General features: G+C 41.7%; 1 protein-coding gene across 1 annotated transcript in view; it reads right to left on the bottom strand.

Moving 5' to 3' along the window:
- MLXIP (MLX interacting protein) overlaps positions 1 to 26865 on the bottom strand; it is a 50547-nt gene that overhangs the window by 12568 nt on the left and 11114 nt on the right. The window contains exons 2-10 of the mRNA XM_050906945.1: positions 10102 to 10208; positions 9666 to 9751; positions 8272 to 8361; positions 7950 to 7991; positions 6479 to 6650; positions 5416 to 5505; positions 4447 to 4541; positions 3630 to 4293; positions 72 to 193 (exon numbers count right to left, since the gene is read on the bottom strand). Of these exons, the coding sequence (XP_050762902.1) occupies positions 72 to 193; positions 3630 to 4293; positions 4447 to 4541; positions 5416 to 5505; positions 6479 to 6650; positions 7950 to 7991; positions 8272 to 8361; positions 9666 to 9751; positions 10102 to 10208 (1468 nt within the window). The remainder of the gene's footprint in view (positions 1 to 71; positions 194 to 3629; positions 4294 to 4446; positions 4542 to 5415; positions 5506 to 6478; positions 6651 to 7949; positions 7992 to 8271; positions 8362 to 9665; positions 9752 to 10101; positions 10209 to 26865) is intronic.

Below are 26865 nucleotides of genomic sequence, written 5' to 3'. Positions count from 1 at the left end.
CACATTATGGCTCTAACTACTTGCAAATAACAGGCCTAAAAAACAAATATATTTTTTTTTCTTCTCCTTACTCTGACAATTCCAGCTGGTGCAATTGCAACATTAGACTGAGACGTGGCTGGCGTCAAAATCCCCTCTCTTTTTAAAGGTGCTGGAGTTACAATCACAGCTCTGGACTGTCCCTGAAAGGCAGCTGAAGAACACAAGTTAGAATAGTTAATGAGACAAAAAAAAAAAAGCTGGAGATTATTTTGTATGAAATAAGTTGTCATTGAACAGGGGAATGGATTAATGGGCACCTATTTGGTACTATTTCATTGCAATACAAAGTGCCACCAGTTTTCTGATAATCTCAATCCCATGAATCCAGTACAAAGGACTCTAACACACCAGTTATTTCCGAGGCTTCTAGCATCACTGTCACTGTTTTGAGGTGAATTTACAGAGGTACCTAGGAAATCAGGGAGGTGCAAAGTGTCTTCATTCTATCAGAGCTGGGTTTCACAGAAGGAGGATCATCTTCACCTCTCCTCTCACGTCCATACTTCTTGGATCTCGGGTTTGCTCTGCTGACCCAGAAAGGGTCAATGACAGAAACCAACTGAAGGATGCATATTCAATATTTCATGCTTCCCAGTATATATATTAAACTCTCTTCCTCACCACTTCACTCTACTAGCTTCTTTCATTATCTGGTTTTACAGCTGCTTTACATGACACACAAGCACAAGACAACGCAATGTCATTGGGAGTCAGCACCAAAATTCCAGAAAACAGGCTAAAGAACCAGGAGTTCTGCAGTGTTAAACAGCTAGAGATAATTGTGAATAGCAGCAATTGTCTCCACAGAGAAAGTTACAAAAAATTCTCAAAACAAGTCTGTACAGGAGGCTTGCCCCCATGACAGGAATCAGGATCCTTGCTCTAAAGGTTTTTTCACTACTACAGTACTCTAGTCCAACATAAATCTGTTAAGGTCTCAATTTAACCAATGCAGATGTACAGTTATTGACATGGCATTAATGCTGACGTTGTTCTTGCCCAGACTTTAGAGAGAACCTGACTAACCATTCTATATTGTTACTAAGGGAAGAATCAGGCAGGCACAGCTTCTGTATGCTTTTTGAGAAAACGAAACCAAACTTACTCAGTTTCATTCTAGCCTGTATTGGCTTCAGCTCTCCTTTGTACTAATAAAGTCATGATGTACGAAAAGCATCAGAGTAGCTCAGTCACTGCCAACCTACCCCTCTTCGGTTTAGCATCAGAGTACTGAAGGACACACAACAGCAGAACAGGGAGACAGTGCAGGATATCTAATGTCTTCTCCCCTACTGTGTCATCTGTGACTAACCACCACAGTGTTTTGAATCAACTGAAGTTTCTGCATAGCCTTTATTAGAAAGGCCTGTGGATTGCACAAATCTTGTGTCAGCCCTTGCGTGGGTATATCTGGCAGAGAGCACTGTCACTCTGATACAGGGAGTTCATTCTTTGAGCATTCCCACATATAAAGCTGGAATCACAACCCTTCCACTGTTCACTAACGTTCAGCTGGACTTATGACATCTCTATCGAGCTAAAGAGACTCCTCTTACCAGTGCATTAATGCTGCCGCACAAACTTGGCATTTCTAACTTCCACATTTGGGTAACTGTTAACAATCAGCACATATTTAGATGCCCCTTTACATTTTTCATGTTTCTATCCTACACATGCATCTTTTGCAGGCTTTCCTCTCAAAATCAGAACATTTAACCTGAAGTGGTGACAGCAGAGTTCTTTCCCACGTGAAGTCTTGCACCTGATGAGACAATCTGTGCAGATTTTTGAGTCCTTATATCACAGAGCAGTAAATGTTACACATCCCTTTCTAACACAGGCTATAATGCAATTTGTTTTACAGTCATGAGATGATTTGTTTGTCCTGAACACAAATGACAGGCATAAATGCCTTACTTAAAAGTACTGGTGTTTATTCTATTGCCAAAAATAAAGCTCCAGTCTTTACATAAAATCTTGGATTTGACCTCTGAGCTTGGTGTCCCAGGAGTTTAGGAGCACTGTGACCTGTGAACACATGCCACTGCCAGGAATGAAAAACAGCAACAACTTTAAATCTAGATGAGAAGCAAAGCCATTTGTTGTGATAGTCCAGAAATAACTGATGAAGTATTGGGAAAGTGATATATGGGGTCAGGAACAACCCAAGGAGCACTAAGAAAGCTAGGAGCAAAGGCTTTCTGAAAATCAGAGTTGCCTACAATGCTTTACTAGGTGAGAAACGCATGTCTCGACTGCTGAAGGTACATGGACTCTTGCTTTATAACATACTATAGACAGAAACACTGCCTTTAACACCCTAGTGCTATTAATCATGGGCCAACTTGTTCCCAGTGACATGCTAGAATTAGATCCTTGGGTCTGTTCTACTCCTGAACAGTGATTTTTTTTTTTCTTTTTTTTTTTTTTTGGTGGGTAACCACAATGCCAGGCCCTGGCAGACACACCTACTCCTTCGTAAAGCCTGTTTAACAATACTCCTCCAGGCAGGGTTTTTCTTGGATTACTGTTGCACACTTCAGGTGGCTAAAGTCACTTGGCCCCCAGCCAGCACCAGTCTAAAAACTGGGCAATAATCCCAAGAAAAAGTGTACTGCCTGTTCTGCTCTTGCCTTGAGCTTTCCCACAAGAACCACCACAAGCAAAACTCTCTCTGCTCACGCTTGCTATTCTTAGCCTTGTGCAGTGCCAATGGCTCCAAATCACACCCAATGTGGAGGTCCCAGCATATGAGTTAGGTATTTGTACTCTGAACTGAAAATCACATGCTCCTGACAGCATCTCAAGAGTCTGTAGATTGCTTGAGACAAAGATCTCCAGCTCCCCCTGCCTTTTCTTAGCCCTTCCCCACTGCAAGGACTGCCTGGTCCTGCTAGGGAGCACTGATGGTGGATGAGAGGCACATTCCCATGCTTCCATCTGGACCAATGCTGTGGTCCACTTCAACAGCTGCTCCGTAGCCAGCACTGTACTCGGTCTCAAAGAGTTTCAGGCACACCTAAGACGAACGTCAGAATACATCCAAAGTATTACCAAAGGATGTATACCGGTACTCCGGTATTATAGAGTGTGATGATGCACAGGGGGACATAGTGACTTGTCCAGGGCAACCAGATGAGTCAATGACAGGGACAGACCTGCCATTCTCCATCCCACACTATCTCCCTACCATCTCCTACTGTACCGTGGTTGAATGCTCTGAGGGGCAGAGTCAATCAGAACAGCATTAAACATCAAAACCAAGGTTTCTATGGGGCAGGAGCACAGAGCTCTAGTCATCCCGTGTGCTGATGCACCTATACAGCCCAGCACAAATTTTACAAGGAGGTATCCTCTTTCGCAGGTTGGCTTTTCACACTCACAACCAAACTGCTTCCAATCCTTGCAGCAGTCCAGAGCATCCCATTGAACAGTGTAGCCACACACCAGGGGATTCAGGGGTTCCTTGGACACTCTCAGGAAGCTATATTTTTACTTATTATGTAAGCCAAGAAAAGCAAGAAGGTCTATCCCTCCTGCTAGTCCCACTCAGAAAAGAAAAACATCACCGCACCAGTGCTTCTCACCTGGGGTGACGAAGGCATTCTTTAACAATAAGGACACTGTTTCAGGCTTCGGAGCAGGCACTATCTTTTGTGACTGTTTGGGCCTTGTCCCAGCACTGGCCAGAGGAACAGCTTTGGGGAGTGCAAATGTCAGTTGAAACTGCAGCTGGGGCCAGGGCTGCCCCTGCAGGACAGTAGTCTGGAAAGCTAGGTTACAAGGCACTCCTGCGCCTGGCTGCTGCGTTGCCAGGACAAGGTTCTGGCTCTGGCTGAAGGTGGTGGCAGGGGCATTGTGGGTCAACGTAGCAGAAGCCGTGTGGGTGATAACTGTAGATTCACAGAGGCCAAACTTCTGGGTTTCTGGTGCAGCAAACGCAGCTGGTGGAGAGCTTAAGCTAGAATTCAGAGGCACCGCAGGCAACGGGGACTGCTGCTGTTGTGTCGCAGGTTGAAGCAGTGGCAAGGGCGTCTGAAACACTGGCATAAAAGTTTGTGGCTCGCTGAGAGACGAGTCGGGAGTGAAGTCCGCTGGCTGGATGAAAGATTCCCCGCTTCTAATGCTGGAACACTGGTCAGTGCCAACATCAGGAATGACAGGAGAAGGTACTGAGGAAGCAATCAGTCCGTCACTGATGTTCCCTGCTGGAAGCGTGTTGGGCAATGAACCCGACGGCAGGACAGGAGACTGACAGAAAAGAAAAATATTACAGATTCAGACACAACCCCTGAAACTCCGGTCTGAACTCCTTCTGAGAAGGACATGGTTCATGTCTGAGAGTCTTCATAGCACATACGTGTCTGAGATGAGGCTGTTTTCAACACTGAGAACCTCTCTTACCTGGGAAGAATGGCTGCTGCTGCTGTCTGTTGTAGCTGAGCTGACAGCAGACACAGAAGGGAAATAATTACTGGAACGACTGGGTGTGAATAAATCTGAAATATGAAAAATCACCTATTAATCTTCTACTTTTCATACTCAAGGTACAGCATTGCTAGATACTAAAATTCACAGGAATATCAATATTATTTAGCAAATAATGAAACCATGAGATTTCTGCTTTATACAACTGCTGCTGACTGAGCAATGAATTGCTGTTTTCCAGAGGAACTGATCTCTTCAGGGCAGACTTCTTCAACTTTCATGCAAGCTGAGGACAATACAAAAATCAGTCCGCTGTTTATGGTTCAGCTACATGCAGATAGCCAAGAGCTGATTCTCAACGCAGTCCCACAATATTCATTTCTCTGATGCAGACTGCATGCAGGCCCAGCAAACAGATGTGACTTTTGACTTCCATGAAGATCCGTAACGATCAAAGTTGTCAGCAGTAGTTTAATGTCATATGTAATTCTTCAGAGTACCAGAAAATGTTCCAAGGCAAACAAAGTGTTAAATCACTTAATCACTAAGAAGTGTTAAATGCGAAAACCTTAGTGATTCTGTGAGTTCTCCTGTCCACATCTGATGTTCTGTCTTTAATTAGTCAATGACTTAAGGCCTAAATGCTATTCTTTTGAAAGGCAAATTAACAACCTGGTTCAAACCTTGGAACAATCAATCCTAAAGTGACTCTCAAATCCAGGTAAGTAAAGGACTGGGGTCACAGTAACAAGGGAGTCTACCACATATGCATGTTTGAAATAATGAACAATGAAAACATACATCAAGTGTTGTTCACCTTTCTCTCAAATCTCCTGCCTTCTAAAGAGAGTAGGTACCTGCAACGTTTAATCTTCTGTTAAAAACTAGTTCACAAATCACTGCAATTTTAAAGAAATTAATTGACTATATATATATGATACTTACCCTGAAAAGGCTCAAAAGTATCCATAAAATCAAAATTTGGCTGGAGAGGAATAAGCCCTGGTTGAATCATGTCAGCATTTCCTAAGTGTGCTGCAAAATTCAGGAGACAGATTAGATTAGCTTCACATCACTCGCACAGTAACAGCAGCAGGAATATAGCATTTGGCTAGAACACCAACACACACTCCACAGCCAGGCTTGGCCAGGATGTTTACAGAAAAACTGCTGCTGAAATGAACTGAGCATCTGCTTTTCTTCAGAACTACAGCACAGTTCTGAAAACAAAACCATTGGGGAATGAAACTTTCAACTAGTAAAATGGAAGAGGTGAAACCTGAAGGCTCTAACTAACAACTGGGGATTGCCAAGCTTGGATGCCTCCTGCTCCCAAACCTCCTGTCCTGCCCCTGCTGCACAATACATAAACTTGCTGGGAATCACAACCTGAACCACCACAGCTCAAAGCACAGTATTTTAAAATAAACAATCATCCATTTCATTTTGCTTCAAGTACACTTCATGTAAACCACAGTTGCTCTGGAGTTGCTCAGACAGCTTAGACATCCATGCAGCAAGGAAAATGCATAGTGGACATCCGCTGTCCCATTAGACAGTCAGAGCCTTCAGTTAGAGAGCATCTGACAGAACTGTATAGCTCTTGGGATTGTTTTTACAGGAGATGTGACTTGCACTTGTTGTAAGGGACATTCAAAGAAAAATACATAGGCACTGCCTTAAAAACACACACACACATATATGCTTTGAGATAAACAACAATGCCTTCACCACTGATAAAGGTAAATACTGCTCATTACAGATTTATTCAGAGCATTGAGGACAATGCTAGGAGCAGCACATAAGAAGCTATGACAGAAATGAAATTTGGATGAGTAACTGGGATTCCATAACCTATAAAGCATGAAAGCTACATTCTCTGACCTATTTTTATCTGTATCAGCAAAGAAAGATACATTTCTTAGGCAAGACTAGGAGAACAGCAAAGCAACAAACCACACTTCTCCTAGAGGTTCCCACTGCAACATAGCTAACAGCCAACAAATACCTATGTCCCTGGAATTTGGCCAGGAAACCAGCTGATGTGAAGACAGCGTGGAGAACAGCGTGTCGGTGAACTCGGACATAAGCATATCTGCATCCAAGAGGCTGCCTTCCTCCATAGGGACAGGGGTTTCTCTGCCATACCTTCTTTTTTGCCAGAGAACCAAATCATCATCCTGCCAAAGGAAAGGAAGAAAGGTTGTCAGGCTGCCTAGACAACACTAAAGCAGTCTGGTACAGATACATAAAAACAGTCTTCGTTTTTCACATTTTTAGAGAAAGAAACTCTCCTTTAGGAGCCATGCAAATGGACTGAAACAGATCAGCGGTACTTCTAATACACCAACAACTTCAGCTCACTGATTTGAGCAACAACAGAAAACTTCAGTAGAATACCACGACACCCTGGGACAGGTTTTTGCCCCAAAACCAGATGTTGACTAGAAGGACATAAGACAAAATAACTTCATCAATACTTTCTCGTTTCATTAATTATATGTACATTTTTGCACCTACAGTTTAATGATCCCGTGGTTTGAATAAAGATTTAAAAATGACATGCACGGGAAAAACTCAAAGCAAACAACTCTTATCTTGAAGTGTATCTGAATCTCTGAAATGTAATCAAGTGTAATTGTAATCTGACTTTGCACAAGGTACGCTGATATTCTTGTGGGCACTTTTAGCCCATGAAAAATACAACATAATGTGACTCGGCTTACCCGTCCTTCACTACAGGCTAAGCTAAACTGCACTACCTTGCATTTGCTGCAAACTAGAAGCACACATAGTCAGGTTCTCATGGTTGAGCCAACATGCAGCTGTAACTACACCAACACACCATGATGGTGCATTGGAGCTCATGGCCAAAACAGCTGAGAGTTTTGTGAAAGTGGAACAGATCCAGACTTACGCTTAGTTCCAAAAAGAAAAAAAAAAAAAAATCAGAACGGTGCTTCTGATCATCAGTTTATAAGCCCAAAGTAGGCTTGATGGCTTTAGGGGACATAATAAATGGTGATACCATTGTTCCTTTAAACATTTTACCTTTTTTAGGATTCTGGCACATTATTTGCCCATGTTGTGGGCAGCAGGAAGATCTGCAACATGTAGCACACGCTTCTTCACAGATCCAGTTACACAAGTAAGGCAGTAGTGCCAGTTACGACTCAGTAATGAGATGAAATAATGTGCCAGCCCTCAAAGAGATTGATCTTTCTGGGCACCCAATACTGATTCTCATTTCTTCTGTCATAGCACTTTTCATCCCACCTCTCCTCCATCCAATTTAAGCTACAAATCTTACATTGCCCTCTAAGGCGCAGAAACATTAAGGTGTCTAACCTCAATTAAGGCTTAAGCAAGATGCTTGTCTTTAGATTTTAATCAATGCAAGCTACTGCACGTTACAGCTTTGTTACTTATTGCAGCTTCTACAAGCATAAATGCTGCCACTTATGGGTGGTATTACCTACCCTGACCAAACTTGAAAGATCTTCATCTTTATGTTTCTGTAACTGCAAAAGGAGAACAAAACAGACGTTAAAGTCAGAATAGGTGCTGTATATGCCAGTAGAAGACTTGATTTTGCAAAATTTTTAAGACCTAATCATGCACAGCTAGTCCCTGCACAATAATTTTTAGTTACGTGGAACTAATCAGATGAGTGTGCCTGTACTAGCTTATCATCTGTTTTAAGTATTCTTGCATGCTAGCAAAAGTGACATCAAAACTCAAAAAGCAACAACATACTGATCAAGTTCAAGTAAGCTACTTTCACTGTGTAAACCAACAGACCCTTTTCTTGAAGTACGTTCTCCACTTGTGGTATTCCCTGATGACTATTTCAATTCTTCGTTTCCAGTATTTCCCTTCTGTTGCAATGGCCTAAGAACACAAACACATACCACGAATTACACGGAATCACATAATGGCTGAATGTTCAATAAATTTCCAAGCAAATATTCAGGCATAAAGAATGCAAAAGAAAGCATGCTAATTCTGTTTGAGCTCATGTATCAGCAGCCCACAGTTCCAGAGTTCAGCTATCACAGAGCAAATCTGACAGTACTAACTTCATCTTTGCCACAATAAACAAACAAGAGATGATGTCTGACTGCACTGTCAGCATCTCCCACATCAGCTCAACCATAACCAATAGTTAAGAAATGGCCAAAAAAACCCCTTTAAAATGAATTTAATAAAATATAATGTATAAAGCATACAATACCCTGTTCTGCAGAAAACAGGCAAAGAGAATTTCGCAAGGTTACATGAACATGCACACGCATACATAAAAACTGTTAAGAATGACACAAAGCAATAGAAATCCGATGTCCAGCTCAGGGAGAAGCGTGACCTTGCAGGCCACATACTAATAGCAACAAAAGGATCAGAACAATGTGGGTCTTTGATGTAACACAGAGCTCAGTGTCTAAGTTGGGGACAGCAGACTAATGAGAGCCTTAACACAACTTTCTTGTGTTTGAGGGTTATCTTTCAACACACACATCAACGCTGTTCTTTCAAAAACCTGAGACAGTTCCACAAACTCATCTGGAACTCCTTTGAGTTATAAATTATTCTAGAGTTATGCAGTAGAGAGAGAGTCACATACTGCCACATCAAGGGCCTCACTGGTTTTCTGCAAGGAGCCAGAAGGCAGACGTTAGTTTTCATTTATGTTTACAAGAGCACAAAAATGAAAGTACGTAAACTCATATTCGCTCTTTTTGCGAAGTTACCTTAACAGAGAAAAAGAAATTGCTTGTTGTCTCAAAACCACACCTCATCAATTAAATAAAATACAGAAAACTCTCCCAGGGTCACTTAGATTCAATCCTGAAAACAGTCATCACTCTGATTTCCCACTGACTTCAGCAATCTCCAGCCAGAAGAGAGCAGTGGCTGTCAAAATCTTAACTATTCAAACTGCACTTCTATGACTTACGTTTCACTAAACTAGAACATAGACATAAGTTACATAGATAATAAAAGTCCTTCCGGTTGCTCCTTGATCATCTCAATGTGACAAACTTACAAAAATGGGTTCAGTCTGCTTTATATTAATGGTTCCTTCTAAATAAAGACAACAGAGCAAAGAATTACTATGCTGCTCTCATATCTAGTGGACTAGAAAATCTTTTTATAAACTCTAGAGCTCATTAGTCTGTTCCTCAGGTTTTACATACCTCTGGCCGACGATGTTCATCGACATCAACAGAGCCGTCCAGGGGAGTCACAAAGTGGCACACTGGATTCTTGCGCTTCTCCAGGTCTGAAATAAGAATGAAAACGCGAGTGCTCAGCACGTGCAGGCTCTGCAGAGAGCTCTGTCACTTCAATGGCAAGATGTGAAAAAAAATCTAGCCAGGGTTCCTTCCAGATAACCAAGAGGAAATGGGGAGATCTCAGGCTGGGCTTGGACTGCTCAGTACAGCCTCTACATGGACGTCTCTAAGAAAGCACTGATCCAATGGCACTGCCATGACAGCCTCCGAGACCTCTGGGCCTGCAGCAGATTTTTGAGCTTTTCAATAGACAGTAATTTCAATTCTCTTGCTTCTTACATATAAGTCTCTCGGAAAATATTTTATAGCAAGCGACACAAGCAAGCACAATACTTACACTGCATGTACCATGCCCTCCAGATGGCGTTATTGAGACGGATTTTATCTCTCCACTGAAGTTTCAAGCCTTTAAAATTTTTCCATTTTGGTGAAACCAGCTTTCCACTGAAACAAAACAGACAACAAATCATTCTGCTTTCAGTTTTACTCTTCCCACTCCTTTCAAGACAAAGCATTCCCCTAAAACTGCCAAACTGTCAACAGAAAAAAGCACAAGCCACGCTTGGCCAATGACAACTTTTGCCATACGCTGTTCATGGCTTACTGATCTAGGTGCCAGAGACGAGTCCAGTTTTCAAGACTCCTTCATGTTCTCATCTGCCTGCTAAAAACTGTCACAACTGGTCTCACAAGTATCTTCAGCAGGACTGAAACTCATTTCACCCACACTTTTCTCCTTGCCAGTATCCCAGGTTCTCAAATGCCAGCCTATGAGCTTCTATCAACTGAGAACAAGATTGCTCAAAATTAAGCCCAAAACCTGGCCTAGAGGTTTTTGCACATTTGGCCACATAGTTTTGGCTTGGATTTTGCCGAGGAGCTGGATGAAGTCAACACAAGTTCATTTCTACAGTTCCATTTGATTCTCCAGGCTGGCAACACTGGAAAGGAAGAATGAAATGCCAGTTCTGGCCCACGAAAAACCATCACGCACCAATTCTACTATGCTGGTAAACACAGCTGGGCACAAAGGATCACCAACAGGCTAGAAATAGTAACTTTTCTCCAAGGAAAGGGAAGGCTGAAAAAAGAAATGGCTTATATATGAACAATCTTGGGAGGTGGGAGGGAGACGGAAGGAAAAAGGAAGAAGCAACAGGGACTCCAGTAAGCACTGTATAAACACAAACTACCCAGCCCTTAAAACACACCTTTATGAATCATTAATCCATACTACTGACAGAGCAGAGGAAGTAGGAAATATTCATTATGTAGTAAATTTCAAGCCACAGATTAAGGTATAGGTATTGCGCCTATCCCAGGCCGTCCTTCTCATTTTTTGTAGTTTTAGCCATACATCTTCCTAGTTTACGTCTCCTTATGCTGTTTGTGCATCCTTCCTACAATGGAAGTGGACCAGCAATACAAACTGCAATCAATATGACAACACATGCAAAGGCAACAGGTTCATCTTGAAACATTATGAGCATCAGGTCAAGAGGTTAAGGTCTTCTGTAGTGAAGAGTACACAAATGAGTGACAGGAGCAACGTCACCTCCAAACACTTTGCCCTCTCAGAAAAGATCACTCAGCACCTGGTCAATCGGGAGTGACTTCTACCATGAATTGCAGTGGCACTAGAGAGAGATGTACTAGAACTGGCCTGTCCTAGGGCACTGTATATTTGCTATCACACATTCAGTACAAATGAACTCAAAGAGCTGAATTATTCTTCCCTTGAAGTCCCTGTTTTACACTTAAGCTCTAAAATGACTGTGAGAATAGGAAGTACATCCTACAGAAGTGCCAGGCACTTCCCTTGCCTTGCCCAAGGCCATGCAGAGGCAGGCCTGAAGCTGGAGAACTGCTGATTCCCAGTCTCCTACTTGGTCTGGGAAACCTCCTGATAGCAGCTCTTTTTAAAGAAAGCTTGTAATAAAACTTGTAAGACTATAAACAAGTCCTCACAGTCTACACAAAAGGAGCCAGAATGCCAGAGCTGCCAATAGTACGATATTAAACTACCACTTTCTTCAAGTATTTGGCTCATCGTTTCTTTTCTCCCTTGCTAGCACCACAACTGCTGTTAACACTCACATATTCCCACAACCATGACAGTAACAGATGAGCAAATGCCAGACCTCAGCCAAGTGACAGGTAAAGAAAAGCCAGCTCTGCTCTTTCATTTTTATTACTATGTATAATGCCAGTTGTAGCAATAGGTTAAATCACCATCAGGTGAGCTGTTGCCTGACACTAAAAAGATTTTTTTTTCCGTCCTCATCCTCTTTAGAAATAAACTGTTACGCTTTTGTATGCAGGCGGAAATAGGTGTAGAGACCAGATATCAACTTCACTAAAAGGACAATTCACAGCAGCAGGAGAGCAGATAAGTGACAAGCTTGTGAGTCCTGTGTTCACCAGGGTCCATGCCCAGCTGCCCCTTCAGGGTGTATGCTGTACGCTGAGCCCTCTAGGCTATGCTATAAGGCTCTGCTGCAGCCTTTGGGACTCTGGTGCTTGAGAAGAAATAAAGCACAAACAAAATTTGGTACACAAAATAGAATACTGGCTGCCTCTAAGGCAAGCAGACTTGCTGGAGCAAGCAACTTCACTGACTGGAAGTAATAGTAAACCATGTAAACTATTAGCAAGGAAGAGGAAAAACAATTATTAATGTACTTGTGTTATTTTCTGTAGCTGGGCTCTAAGACACTCAGTACAACCATACTTTGTATGCTCACTGAAGTCTAGGAAAGCCCTTCTGGGTTTTCTTTTCTTTTTTTTTTTTCCCTCTTTTTTTTTCTTTTTTTTTTTTTTTTACACTAGTGCACTCATATGCCACTCTTTGAAATACATCTCCCAAAACCCCACTTGTAAGTTTCAAGACTTTTTCAGTTTATGGAAAGATCTCCAAATTAATTATTTTATCTCACTGTTATCCAGCTGCTGTGGGTCAGGGCAGACAGTGGATCTCCATCCGTTTAATATTTTCCCCATCTCTGCAAACTATCTCATCACCTTCACAGTGTTCACTGCACAGCCAGCTCTGCCTCAAAATCATTGCATACTTTGTCTTATCATTCCTTCTAAACCCAGATTAAAGCACATCTTTTTCAGTTTCTCATATGTACATTAACAGTTCAGAAACAGGAGATTAACATGCTGATGCATCACCAACACTGACAAAATGCCCACATGCCTTTGACTAAGAAATCCGTCAACTTAATGTTCATCTCTTCATAGCTCTGTGCGACTGGACAGTTTGCCAAAGCAACACAACTCTAATAATCTTCACTCAGAATAACAAGAACAAATGCTTTTCTACAAAAAAACTAAAAGGAACTGTAATTAATTCTTGTACACTCCTTGCATCTTCAAAGAGCCAATTAAAACTGGAATTAAAACACAAATAGTTTAAAATATTTTCTATTACATTCTTCCAAATGCTAAACAAGAGTAGTGCATCAAAAGAAGGAAGTGATTAAGAACCTATTCTTAAAATAATTATTATTTTTAGTTCCCATGGGAGCAAAGCACAAGTCCAGCTTGAGGTCATAAGTGAAACGACTTTAGCCTCAGTGGAGAGGAATCAGCATGAAGCTGACAACAATATTTAGACACTATTCCAAATTCCAAAGTCAATGGAAAGTCAATTACTTTGAACAACACTGTGACTGAGAGCAGCTGTCTAACTGAAACCCATCTTCAGATTTTAAAGCAGCAAAACAACAACAAAAAAAATGCAGAGACCCACTGGCTCCTGCCAGCTCCCTGTCTCCTAAGACCACACCGACTCCTACAAGGAATGCAGAGCAACTTGCCCACCAGCTAGATGGTCACAATGTACCTGCAAGCATAAAACGTCAGTGCGCACATGGTCCTCGCTCTTTCTACAATAGCTGCTGCAACTCTGCAGGAGTGCTGGTTCCAAACAGGGGAAGAGGAGAGCGTCCCAAGGGAGGCCTGGACCAAATACTGCATGGTACAAGCGGGACAGCTGCATCCACACCAGGCAGTGGCATGACCTAGAGGATGTTGGTGCTGCACAAACGGTGCCCAAGGAGAGGAGCGCAGAGGGAACTAGGCTCTTGGTTGCATTCTGCAGGGGTCATTGCTGCCAGAAGCACAGCCTGTGCCACCCAGGATGTGCCGGCTCATGTAAGCAACGCCGGAGGAATATGTCACTTTCATATCTTCATCACTATCAAACACAGATCAAATCAAAGTGGCTGAAAACCATCTGGTGGATAATGTGCAATACATTCCAGCAGCTCAGTTCACTCTCCCATGTAGAAATCTCCACCTCCTGAGACCAAATGTCCTCAAGTGATTTGATCACAGCAAACAAACTAAAAAAGCTTCAGCTGAACAGCCAACAGAGCTGGAATTCCCCTACGACACAAGGGCCCCAACGTGCTTTGGAGGAGTTGCAGTGTTTTCAGAAGAGAAGCTGCAGACAGTCGAGGCTGCCACTTCCATATGCTACAGCTTTCACCTATGAGTCCTGGATATGCCAAGAGAGGCTGGAGTCCATTCCCAAGCTTTTTACATACTTTTTCCCAGCTCAGGAACTACCTCAGGCAACTGAGATCCAAGCAGGCAGACAGACAACGCAGCACTGATCTGTCAGAGTAACACAACTCTCTCCATTTTTTAAATTCCAGTGAAAGCAGCTGTGTTTTAAAAACAATTACAAACCTTCAAACGTCACAAGATTTGCAGCAAAGTGCAAGAAACAGACACCCATTGTGAGAGCGTCACCCGATTCCCTTAAACACGTTTGATTTTTAAATTTTCCTTCAATCAACTGAAATGTAATTAGGGAGAAGGTATGTATTATAACATGATACAAAACAGATTTTACCCTGGCAATGTCCATTTTTATGCAAAGTTTTGCCTCTGAGAATATCATCATTTTCTTCTATGTTAATAACACCCAAAATAAAGCATTTCAGGCACACACAGGCAAACAGTACCTATGGAGGGTTCTTCCATTCTCATTTCCATAGATTTTTTTTTTTTTATAGAGTGTATGTTAAAGCGTTGCCTTCCACTAGCGATTAGCAATGAACAGCATTTTAAGTGTATGGCTAACAAACATTATCTAGAAGAGCAGTTAATGAATGATCTTACAGGATATTTTAGCTATGCTTTTGACTCAGTAGAACAAGGCAAACGGGTGACCTTCTTCCTTAACAGGTACAGGGCACGTGAGATGCCATTCACAGCTCTTAGGATGACTTCAAATTTAAACCAGCAGCGCTCTGTAACACTGAAAAACCATTCAATCAATAAACTCAGTGGAAAAACTCCTGCCAACATCAGTAGAAGCATGATCAAGCTCTGATATAAGATGACTCACAAGAGAAGAATCCCGTTCTCCTCCCTTAAATCAGGATTTTAAGATGGACTTCGGTCAGCATAAAACCACATGACACAACCACCCTCTGGATTTGGACAGAAATGGACATTCATCTGTGTGCAAACCCAGAAGAAGTTTGGGGTTTTTTTCATTATCAACTAGCATTAAGAAACACTAGTATTTTAAGAAACACTGATTTCTACAAAGAGCACTGAAGGGCCAGAGAAGGAGAATTTTAAATATTAAGATAAATTCTACCCAAAACAAGACAATCTCAGACGGCTGGTCTGGTCAGCTTACATAACCTTCATGTAATAGGTAGTTTGAGTATATGTTGATTAAATGGAAACTATACAGTATAGTACAGTAGAACTTATGGGGTTTTATACAGTTCAAATGCTTTATTAAGCTGTTTCCGATTCAACTTGCAGTCCCCCATTTTTTATCTACCTCAGAAATGGTCGAAACAGTACCATAGCATTATGTTTCAAATCCTTTTCTAATAGGATACAATAGGGAAGACTTTGCTGTAAATACCAGTCTGAAAAATCCCCTTCCCCCATTCAGAAAAAAAATTAAGTCCATTCTCTGCATCATGACATGTAAACGTTGCTGAGCAAGGAATTTCAGCTGGCAAGCTATCTTGCGATTGTAGTGAACTAAATACTACACAAAATAAGAGGTCTTTAAAATACCCTGTGAGGGAAAACATGCATGATCTCTTGCTTAAAAATAAGGAAACAGTGAGACTGAATTATATGCCCATGGCTACGAAGTGTGTGAGTGACAGCACTAGAAGCAGGACACAGATTTTTTTGACATACCGCTGTACTCTGCATGTAAAACCCTCATTTCCACCCTCTCATCGTTCACTTGTTTTGATATGTAGGGACAAGGAAAATCTCTGGCTAGAGTTGGCTCTCTAGCTCAGGAGAAGTTATTTTTTTCTTTTGCACTCGGATAGCACCTGGCCTAGATCTATCGTACATGGAATTTAAACATAAACTTCTGAGCGCCGCGGCTCAGATTCCACAGGCCTGACCCTGCTGCCCAAATATATATTCTCAGAAAACACAGCAAACACACCTTGAAAAGTAGCTACTGCAGACCTGCAGGAATCACTTCTCATATAGACCATAGGAGTCTTGTGTACTATAGTTGTAAGCAAATTATTTTGTTTTCAAATCTGAATTTTGTAAATTCAGTTTACAGCAACGAGCTACAGAAATGTATTGCGTTTTCCTGTTTAGTTAACAGATTCCCACTGCCCTTGTGCTAAAAGACCTCTTTTTTGCCTTGTTAACTCCTGCCTCAAAATCCACTTCCTCTGTGCCTTCCTCCCCCTCCCCGATTCCTTCCTGTACATGATCACACAACCTTTTGAGGTAGACTAAGGTTTTTCCTTTTATTGCAGGTGATGGTAACGAGGCTCTTAATTTAAGCAATAGAAAAAATCTGATATTACAGTAGCTAAATAGATTAGCTTTTTCAGCAACACAGAAAAGGAACTTTTTGGCTTCTCCCCAGCTTTTTTTTTTTTTTTTTCTGAAGGCGTGGTTTTAGTTTGTTTCTTAATCTCCAATCTGTTTTGTTGGGGAGTTGGGCCTGTCAGCTCAGCTCTCCAAGAGCCAAAACTAACAGTATTTCCTCCAACAAAGGTTCATTCAGAGAATCAGATTATATGCATTGTGTGCTGGAGCAAAGAGGCAGGCAAGTGAAACAAAAACATTTCTACACTGAGTGAATGTGTGTAGGACTTGCGAGGAGGCCACGCTTTAGCATCTTACTATTCGTACCTACAAAGTCAATCCCAGCTGCAGCCCTAGGATACTAATCCCAGACAGAGCTCACTTTAAAAGCAAGCATTAGGGCAGCTCATTTTCTTGGTTACCTAGTTCATCCTCCTTACCTGAAATCCTTCTGCAGTAGCGGACTCCAGGTTTGTGGGGGGATGTTACGTTGCCCACACTCCACAAACGATAGTAGGGAGCTTTGTGCTGAAGCTGCATCAAACATTTTAAAAGAACCAAATCCTCCCCACTGTTTGATTCATCTCCTTTTAAAAATAATACTTCCATCTTGAAGACAGACATACTAGAATGGACAAACTTTTTTCCTCTCTCATGAGCATTACATATTAAGAAGCATTAGAAAAATAAAAAAACAAAAATGAAAGTTATACACTGGCAAATTGGAATTGCAACACCTGCCAAGGAACATGTTATCTAGACTGATTTCACCAGGAAGGCTGAGGTATGCACCTCCTGAAAAGGAACAGGAAAGTAAAAGATCAGTCATACACCAGAAGCAAACCTTCCTGCCCCAATGAATGCACTATAAACCTTCATTTATTTATTTTACAAATTGAACATTATTTTAAGCGAAGGTTGGAAATTTAACTTAATTTGCATAAATGAAGGTTCACAGGGTCTGGGCTCTTGCTCTGATAAAGACCGTGTCTACACTGGTGACTCACGAATGGACCAGGTAAGTGTTGTGGCATGCTGAGCGCTACCCTGGCTTATACCAGCAGACCTGTGCTTTGCCAAGGCAGCGTACTGCAGCCTCCTCAGAGAAAAGCAAAAGCTGGAAAACTCACGTTTTGAGAGTATTATCGCATCTACACTGACAGCTTTTTATACCACCATTACGTCACTCAAGGAAAGGAGTTTCACGCTGCAGTTTTAGCCAAATATAATACGGCCAAGAGCTGCTATATGAAGAGAAAGGCTTGCAGACAGCTGGGAAGGACCATTGGAGAAATGCTTTCAACAGAAGCAGGTTTCATGCAAGTCATGAAAGGGTGAAAAGGGCGCTGAAACAGCACAGGGCAAAGGGGAACAGAAAAAGCAGTACAAATATCAAGGACACTTGGAGGCTATAGTGTCCTTCAGCCAGTGTCTATTTAAAGACTCAGAATATTTAGACAGTTTCTCATTTCCAGTCAGAAATCAAAGGATATTTCTAAAAATGTTCCTGCTTTTCCAACATTTGTCCAACATTGACTCACTTTACCACAGAGCTGAAACAGCAAGAAAGCAGAAAAAGCTTTGTAAGCAACGTCAATAATATTTCAGTCAAAAGGCTGAGAAACGGGCCTCACCATCACCATCTATCACTGCTAACTCTTGATCAAAACCTCTTCTTCATCCCTGCTGTACTTAAGTGTGCCCATCTACAAAAGTCACGTACTTTATAACTTTATAAACTTTAAAACTTTACAAAATGTCACATACTTCAACTGTTAAAAATCAAAACCTTCTTCAACGACCTACCAGATACCAGCATGAAAAAAGACACTGACATACAGAATTTATGCAATGCTTTGAGATCCAAGGTCAGAGGCAAGTACCACTACTTTCATTTGCCCAAATCTGAAATGCCAAGACGGAGAGCAGCTGCCCATGGCCACAAAGTATGTCAGTGGCAATGCGAGGACAGAATGCCAGCCGATCATATCCCAGCCACATGCCCCATACTTGAAATACTACTAGCAAAAGTAAGTTTTAGCAAGGATTAGATTTACATATTTCAATTTACATATTCCCCAGCATGAGAGAGTCATTTATGAAATATTTTAAAATGCTCAGTATGAAAATGGTATAAAGGTAACACTGTAAGAATTAAGCTGACCTGCACCTGCATTATCATTTTATTTGGCATTGCTGTTTCTCAGCTTGTGTTTGGTCAATGAAAAAGAAAAAAGAAGTCTTAATTTTTCTCCCACTTGGCTAGAGAATTCAAGACAACATAAAAATCCATTTTTATCTCTGTGGCAAAAGTTTACAAATAAACATTACGATATTCAAATTTTCTAAACTATTTCTGGGGTCTTCTAGGAACACATCTGTTAGTCAGATATCAGCACGGGTAAAAACACCAAATCTCCTCAAACCTTCCTTTAGAAGAAAACATCATTGTAAACATCGTCAGCAGTTAAAAAAAAAATCTTACAGTTAAGAGAGTTACAAAACTTTTGCAGTAATACAGGCTTATTATTTAAAAAATAAACTGCACAGGAAATTGTTCTGATTTTTGTTTAAATAAACACTGCAACCCAAAGTTTCTATTCTGGTGTAAAACGTTAAGAGACACAATCTGTCATTGATTTTCCTGGCAGATTAGATGTAGATGTGGAGAGTATACAAAATGAAGATTATCACAATTTCTAAGTATTCATTTAAAAAAAAGTTCCTTTGAGGTAAGAACCAGTGGTTCAAGCGTGCACTTGAACCTACACTGTACAGATTTAACACGAACTCTATACAGCGGAGTTCAAATCTCAGTTGGAACTGACCACCAATGCATGTTTAATATTATCATTTAATCCTACATAAAAGGAAAATTATGGTAGCATACACAATCACTACAAAAGGCAGGAAGCATCTGAATTTATATGTAGGTATCTTGGCACGTTTCTTACGCTGAAAAGCTTTTATTATAGGATCACAAGCAATCTGTCCACATCCTAAGCCTCCATGTACAGAATAGATGGTAAGCAGAACATCCTGAATACTTAGCACTTTCATTGGTGGCCTCTCATGCTGTTTGCTTTTCAGTGTTCATACCTTGATTTATAGATTATTACTTAGGATTAACAAATTCCTCATAAGCTTTTCTACGGTGCTTTCACCCTCATTTTGCAAGTGGGAAACTGAGGCATAGACTTATTAACATTTCATTATCCACTTCTCTGATCTGGCGTGTGAGATGCCATTCCTGCTTTTGCTTGCAAAACTGCATCCAGTTGCCGTTCCTGATCTCTCACCATGCCAGATGGACCTCCAGTCGACACTCTCACCGCCTCTACAGTCACTGCTTTGACTAGCTGCTACCTCCAGTTTCTTAGAAAATTATGATCTCACCAAGTTTAAAAACTGTTTTGCAGGACAAAGCACTCCACTCGAATTCGGGCCACCCCCTCACCAAATTTCCAGGCCCTGCTCTCATCTTTACAGTAATAAAATCTTTGAAAAATGATTGGAACTTCTTTGTCCCGTCCCCCCCCTTTTTTTTTAAATATGGGCAATACGTTTTGTTTCAGCTTTATTAGTGGAACAGACTGAACCACTTTGAACAAATTTCATCCAAAAGCCATAGGCTCAGACACGGGAAAGTTCACATCAAACGGTTAACCAGAACTACAGTTACACATTAGGGATTAATGGGCAACTTTAAGAACAGGAGGTGCTACCAGTGTTGCCTACAGTAACTGCTGGGTAAGAGGGCGGGAAGTCAATTCTTTTTAACGTTTTCTGCTGTGTAGCTTAATGCCTCATGTTTTAAAGGACTCACCCTTGTAACAAAACGATCATGTTATCTCTGCATTTAAAGCAGTAAGCATGAAGCCCACTCACAGAGTGCCAGACAGCTGTTCTCAGCCTGCAAGCTGCAGGCCAAGTATTGAAGTCAATCTAGTAGAGATGTAAAATTTCAAATCCAACCCCCTCTCCAGTTCCCCTTCTCTCTGGTGCTAGGACTGCAACGTTCGTGTAGCTCAGTCAGTGTTGTGCCCTGGGCTAGAACGACCAGAGAATGAGTATCCAGCATTATTCACAAAGTTGTCAAATTGCGTTTAACACAACCAGCTTGAGAACTTTCATTTAGGGAACGCATGCTCTATTCTTCGCCTGAAAGGAGCAGAAGACAAACATCAGCTTTAACATACCTTGTGACTTTGTAATACGCAATGGTGCACCAGTAACTAACACTGTGATCAGCAGCAGTGCGGGCTGTGAGAGTTATCAGATTTTCTTTGCTGCATCATCTTTACCAACAGCTTTCTTTTCAGCTCCCTCCCCTCTGCATGCTTCCCTTTTAGAAAACAGCCACTGCACTCAACATCCCCCTTCTCCTCTCCATCACTTCCTTCTCTTCCTCTCACCTCCCTGCTGCTCAAACAAGGTTTAGAAGATTTTGGTGATGCAAAGGAAACATTATATATCTAGCAATGTTGGAGGTGGCGTAACAAGGATATCACGATCAGTTCTACTGTGATCTTTTCTTACAAAATCTCTGCTAGGAGATCTATCAACTGCTATCAACTGTTATGATGATGATGATCAACGTGTATTGACAAACATACCAACAAATTCACATCAGATCAATACATTTGGTTTTCCTTGGTTTTGAAGTGTTTCCTGTGCGCTCTCATGCATGACGAAAACTAAGACGTGTCATTTTTAGAGCAGCTTCAATATAAAGGGAAGTGATCCTACTTGCTCATTTCAGAGTCTCTTGAAATTTTCCACTTCTTCCTAAAAGTTGATTTCTGCTACTGCTTTTTCATCAACCTTCTCAGAATCAGAATATTCACTACAAAGAGCTGCTTTCCAATACAGATGATCAGGAACTGATACGGTTGTCCAGTGGACCTTCCTTCTCATTTAAAAGGATGGCTGTTGGCAAGGGCCTTCTTTTACAGAGAGCTATGAACATGTCAGGATCCTTTTGAATGTTAAGGCCTTAGCCTAGATTAATAAACTGATCAAGATGTGATGATCTGGGACCTTGTTTTAAGCACCTAAATTATGGTTCAAAGACTTTTCACATGGAGAGCTTCTGAAAAACCCAAACAAACCATATCAGCGTGGCAGATCAGCACAGCTCTCCGAGCAGCACACATACCCACAGGAACCCAGAGCTGTTTACCACGCTCAACAGGCAGAGAAACCCGAAACCGGCACTTCTGCCACAGAGGGTAGTGTAACATTCTCTGCACAACATTACAAGCCTATAAATACACTGCAAGACTTCGGGGATCTTATTCTGAAAGCGACTTAAGTGTTTTAAAAAGAAGAGACACTCCCCCACCTCTCCCCTTGTGAAACAAAGCTTTCATACCAGCTGTCTGCAACCAACTCCCTGCAGCATGAAGAACACCAGAGTTATTACCAAATTCAGTTATTAAACTCAACACTGCAACAGCACATACAGTTTATTCAAAGTTTACATAAAAGCTGAATCAGAAACTACACAAAAGACAGAAGTAGACAGAAGTAGGCTAAAAGGCACTGTTGTGTTACTATTAAGGCTACTGAAAGATCAAAAAAAATCCCATAGAAAGATAATGTAGGGACAAAACCCCTTCCAGAGTTAACATAAAACAGACTGGAAGGAGGAAAAAAAGGAGTTTAAAAAAAAAAAAAAAATAAAAGCACCTCTAAAAGGCCATGCACACCTCAAAGGAAAAGTCTCTACTTAGCGCTTTGTTGGATCTACGTGCAAACAAATGCTTTGACAATGCCTTCACCAAAACCAGCCCTTCAATTAGAGGTGAACATCACATAGACCTGTGAAGCGGCAGTTCCTCCTGCCCCTGCTACAGCAGCAGCCACATCTCAAAGCACAGCAGTGAAATTCCCTGGGTTTCACCAGTCAAAGACCACAGCCTCCTAGGAAGGCTGAACATTCAGAGAATTAATAGTGGAAAAAGAGACCTTCACCTCTGGGTCACCAGCTCAAACAGGAGCTGTGGAAACTTGTCTGCAGCACGGCAGGAAAGGCTATGCAAGTGACCCTTCGTTAATTAACTGGGACATGACGGTGAGCATACTAATGCTCGTGACACACAATCCTCACCACACTTTTCCCAGATGGCTCTCGTTGCCCATTTAGGATGGGACAGGCCAAGGGAGGTGCCCGATTCCCACACACAGATGGAGAGAAGACCAGCCCTGTCCTTAGGAAAGTGGCTCCAGTCATGCTGAAGAGTAGAGTTTGTTACTTTATAATGATGGTGGTTATGGTCATTATGCTCACCACAGCACAGGGCATTGACCAATGTTTCATAGCAGTTAACTTTATAAAGCAATATTTAACCTCACTATATGCGTGCGTGTCAGAGAAAGACCTTGGTTTTATTGCAATATAACCTTATAAAGTCATTCCTTTGCTCACAGCAACCACCATGCCTAAATATCTACCAGCAAAACACTTCAGAAATTCTCACGCCATTCACCTGTGCACTAGTTAAAAGACACAGCTGGACCGACTTATCCCCTTTCCTTACCAAGAACACATTTTCAAATGGACCAAGATGGTTTATGTCCCAAAGCAAGTGGTGACTTCCTGAGTAAAACATACGACAATATCAGCACTTTCCTGCATCTTACTACAAACAAAACAACAACAACAACAAAAAATCACTAAATGACCCTCACACAAGTCTCTTCTTTGAACCATGTTTTTCCCATGTGCTGAAATCACAATAAACCAGCCTCAACCTTTACTTTGTAGAGTCCCTTAGAATGCTCAAATGAAAGGTAAGTAACATTTCTTACATGTTTATTGCTATAGAGAGAAGCAATCTCTCTAAACTTCCTATGATCTGTCTCCCCATTTTAAGAAGCCTGCTATATCCACACAGCCTATAATCACCACATGCAGAGGTCAGACCCCAAGCCTACTAATGTGCTAATAAAAACTGCTAATAAAAATTTTAGGCTCCTTAAGCTCTGCTAAGATTTTTACTGGAGATTTGAGTGTTCCACTTTTATGACTGGATACTGAAAACAGATGGGATCCATGCTGGGCTCCTAAACAACAGCCTTCACAGACCAAAACTTTATTAGAAACAGTAATGAATTGGCTTTTATTGCAGATTTCTGTGCATCTACTTACAGAGTCTCTTAAGCTGAGCTGTGCTCTTCAATAACATTTGCTGATTTGATAAAGTAAATGAGCAAAATCTAATCACATGGTTCCTATGAAGGGTTAACTATTTCACACAGCAAGAGAGACAGACCAGACCATAGGAATGCCTCTTGTTCCCATGCAGTTTGATTACAGATTACCCCTCCATCACAGGAGGAATGACTCAGATCAGAGAGTCATTCAAGTCACAAACATATTGGCTGTTTGCTTGCACAATACAGCAGAATATCCAGTACCTTCAGGCAGCTGGTTAGGGAAGGCAGCAGCACAGAACTAGGGTGGTATCACAGAAAGCAGCCATGCAGCAACACAAACTGAGCTTATCTGAAGCTTCCAGACCCAAATGCCACTGACATATACTATCCCGTGCTGCCCTGACGAAAACATATGTTTCTGTACCAAGCGAGAGCTATAAAATGAGAGCACTTTAAAGCTGTAATTTTTGTAAGGCAAAAGACAAATCTCTTTCTTAGATGAAAAAAGGTTAGCAAACAGTGAAAGTGCTGCCTGGAATTTTTTCACAGCTGATACTAAAACGCTGTCTAGCTCACTCTAGTACTTGGCACCAGATCTCGCCTGCTTTAGCAAGAGCTGTAAGAACACCCATACAGGTTGGGCCAAAGGTCCAGCTTTCCCAGTACTCTCTCTCCAGCAATGGACACAAGTCGGTGCTTGGGGAAGAGTGAGAACAGGACGAGCACGTTTGTATGACGCTCCCTCCAGCCCCCAACAACCAGCCCCCTACAGCCCCTCTCAACTGTAAAGGAAAATGATACTAACTATCCTATTAACTTACTCCCTAAAAGTGAATTGGAAGAACTACATTGTTTCTCCTTTTGCTGTGTTTATAGAAACCTTTTCCCCCCCCCCATACCCAGCTGAGTTGAATACGTGTGTTGATTTGGCAGGTCTCTGCTCTGGAATGGGAGGGATAAAGATATTTTTAATAGAGAACAGCCACTATGGTGACTACTGCAACGACTCGGATGCCCCAGCTTTTGGATAGATTGCTTCAGGCTCTCAGCTATTTCGAGATCTCTGCTTTCTATTTTCAACAGGTTTTAGGTGTCAAACATGGTTGCTAATTACCTGAAATAAGTGCAGTTTCCTCCTTGAGGATATTTGGATCTTTGATGAAGTCAGTTCTCCCATTCCAACATGAGGTTCATTTGAAATAAGCTGACAACATGCAAAGAACTTCTCTGGCTCTGTAGCAGACCTAAGTATTCCGCAACCATATCCAAATCCTTTGACTTAGTCCTTCCTTTCTAAAAGTTCCGTATCCTCAAACCCAGAAAAGTCATTTTTGTGTGTGTTCCCAGGTCACTAACCTGTTCCCCCCACTACAGCCCCTCCTCTCAATTTTCTTTCTCAAAAGCTGTGTTATAAAGAGAAAAAGCAAGCAGATCGTTCCCTTTCACTGCTTCCTGCTTTCCCACATCTGGCACGCCACCACCATATTTTCTGTTCAAGTTCTCTCAACCTCCAGCCTGTCAGGGACATATGTTTACCAAGCAAACAGAAAGCTGGACTAAGCTGAAGCATCTGTGCAGATACTAACATGCAAGAGTCTGAATGTATACAGGGAAACATTTATACCTTCTTTGGACACTGTACAGAATGAGCTAACATGAGAAGCATGACATGTAACATCCAGACCTTTATGTGCTGCCAACAGACAACCAAATTTCAGAGCCCATGCCTGAATCCACAACGTAGCTTAGCAGAACCAGGACTTTGTTGGGTTGCCTCTCACTCAAATACAGCGAGTTCTCATGATGCAGACAGTTGTCACTGTAAGTATTAGCAGAGCTTGACTTGCCATGAGTAGGCTTACTCACAGGGCTACAGCTTCTATACAAACATTCAGAAATTCATCAGAATGAGCAAAGACCAACCATCCTAGAAAATAACAAACCATATCATTCTTTGCTCTGGGAAATGTGGCCGCAGATAATATCCATATCCACTGATTGGCAGATCAGGAATGCAACAAGATCTTCCACTGGCCTCTTCCTGTTTGGCACTTCTTCTCTAACAGCTGCCAGGTCCACAGCCCAGGTATTTCCTTCTTAACTTTTTTTTTTTTTTAATTTTCCTTTTTATGTGCATGCCTTTCCTTTTTTACCTTGTTGATCACTTCTGCCTCTGACACTGCAAAGCAATAGTTTTCAATAACTAACATAGGCTACGTCAAGTGTCATACCACAGCACCAAAAGCAAAAGTCTGCATAATAAGAAGATAATGAAGAGCAGTCCTGGACTTCAAAGAATCACAAAGAACTGAGAAGCTCTTCCACAATTCATGCTCCATTTGGTCCCTGTCCCTTTGGGAATGGTGTCAATAGTGAAGACAAACAGTGAATAGATTTAACAGCAGCCTAAAATCTGGATGCAAGACGCAGCAAGAACAATTTAGCAGAATAGCCTGTGATGGCTCACATGCACATTCACACGAATGTACAGTTGCTAGATGGCAACTAAATGCAGTGGGCCTAAGTTATTTTTATGTCTATTGTGAAACCCCAGTGTCACTTCATTCCAGCTTCTCCAAAGACACACCACCACCATCACACAGGCCTGGGCTCTGTATCATCACTCCTGGTTTGATGGTCTGAGTCTAACCCTTGCCCTACACTAGAATTTGGCTGCCAAGGTGACAAAGCCCCTGGCACCGAGAGGGCGATGCGGACAAGAAGAACGTTTTGGACAACTACCTCATGTGGGTGGCTAGTGGGGGAAGTGGTCTGGCTGTTGGACAGAGAAGTCACTGCATTCGCTGCAGCCCTGCTAGAGGTCTCATAGCCATGCTGGCCAAGGTCACTTCAGTTGACGTGTCCTTGAACTGCTGCAGGCAGAGCACCCGTTACTATGGGACCTTGAGGGAAGGGAGAGTAAACAAAGTGGCACAGGGAAACGGAGACCAGGATTTCAAGTAAACATCCCATGCTAGAGAGTTCTGAAAACAATGAACTTGACAGATTCCAGCAGCAAAAGCGTCCTTCGTGCCTCTGCAATGTTTGCTTGGATCTTGTTACACAGACATATCACTTAAAAAAAAAAAAACAACTGCTGATATAT

Source organism: Gymnogyps californianus, chromosome 16 (assembly GCF_018139145.2).
Source record: "Gymnogyps californianus isolate 813 chromosome 16, ASM1813914v2, whole genome shotgun sequence".
NCBI lineage: Eukaryota > Metazoa > Chordata > Aves > Accipitriformes > Cathartidae > Gymnogyps > Gymnogyps californianus.
The sequence above is the reverse complement of the archived record's forward strand: the minus strand, read 5'-3'. Positions and strand labels throughout refer to the sequence as shown.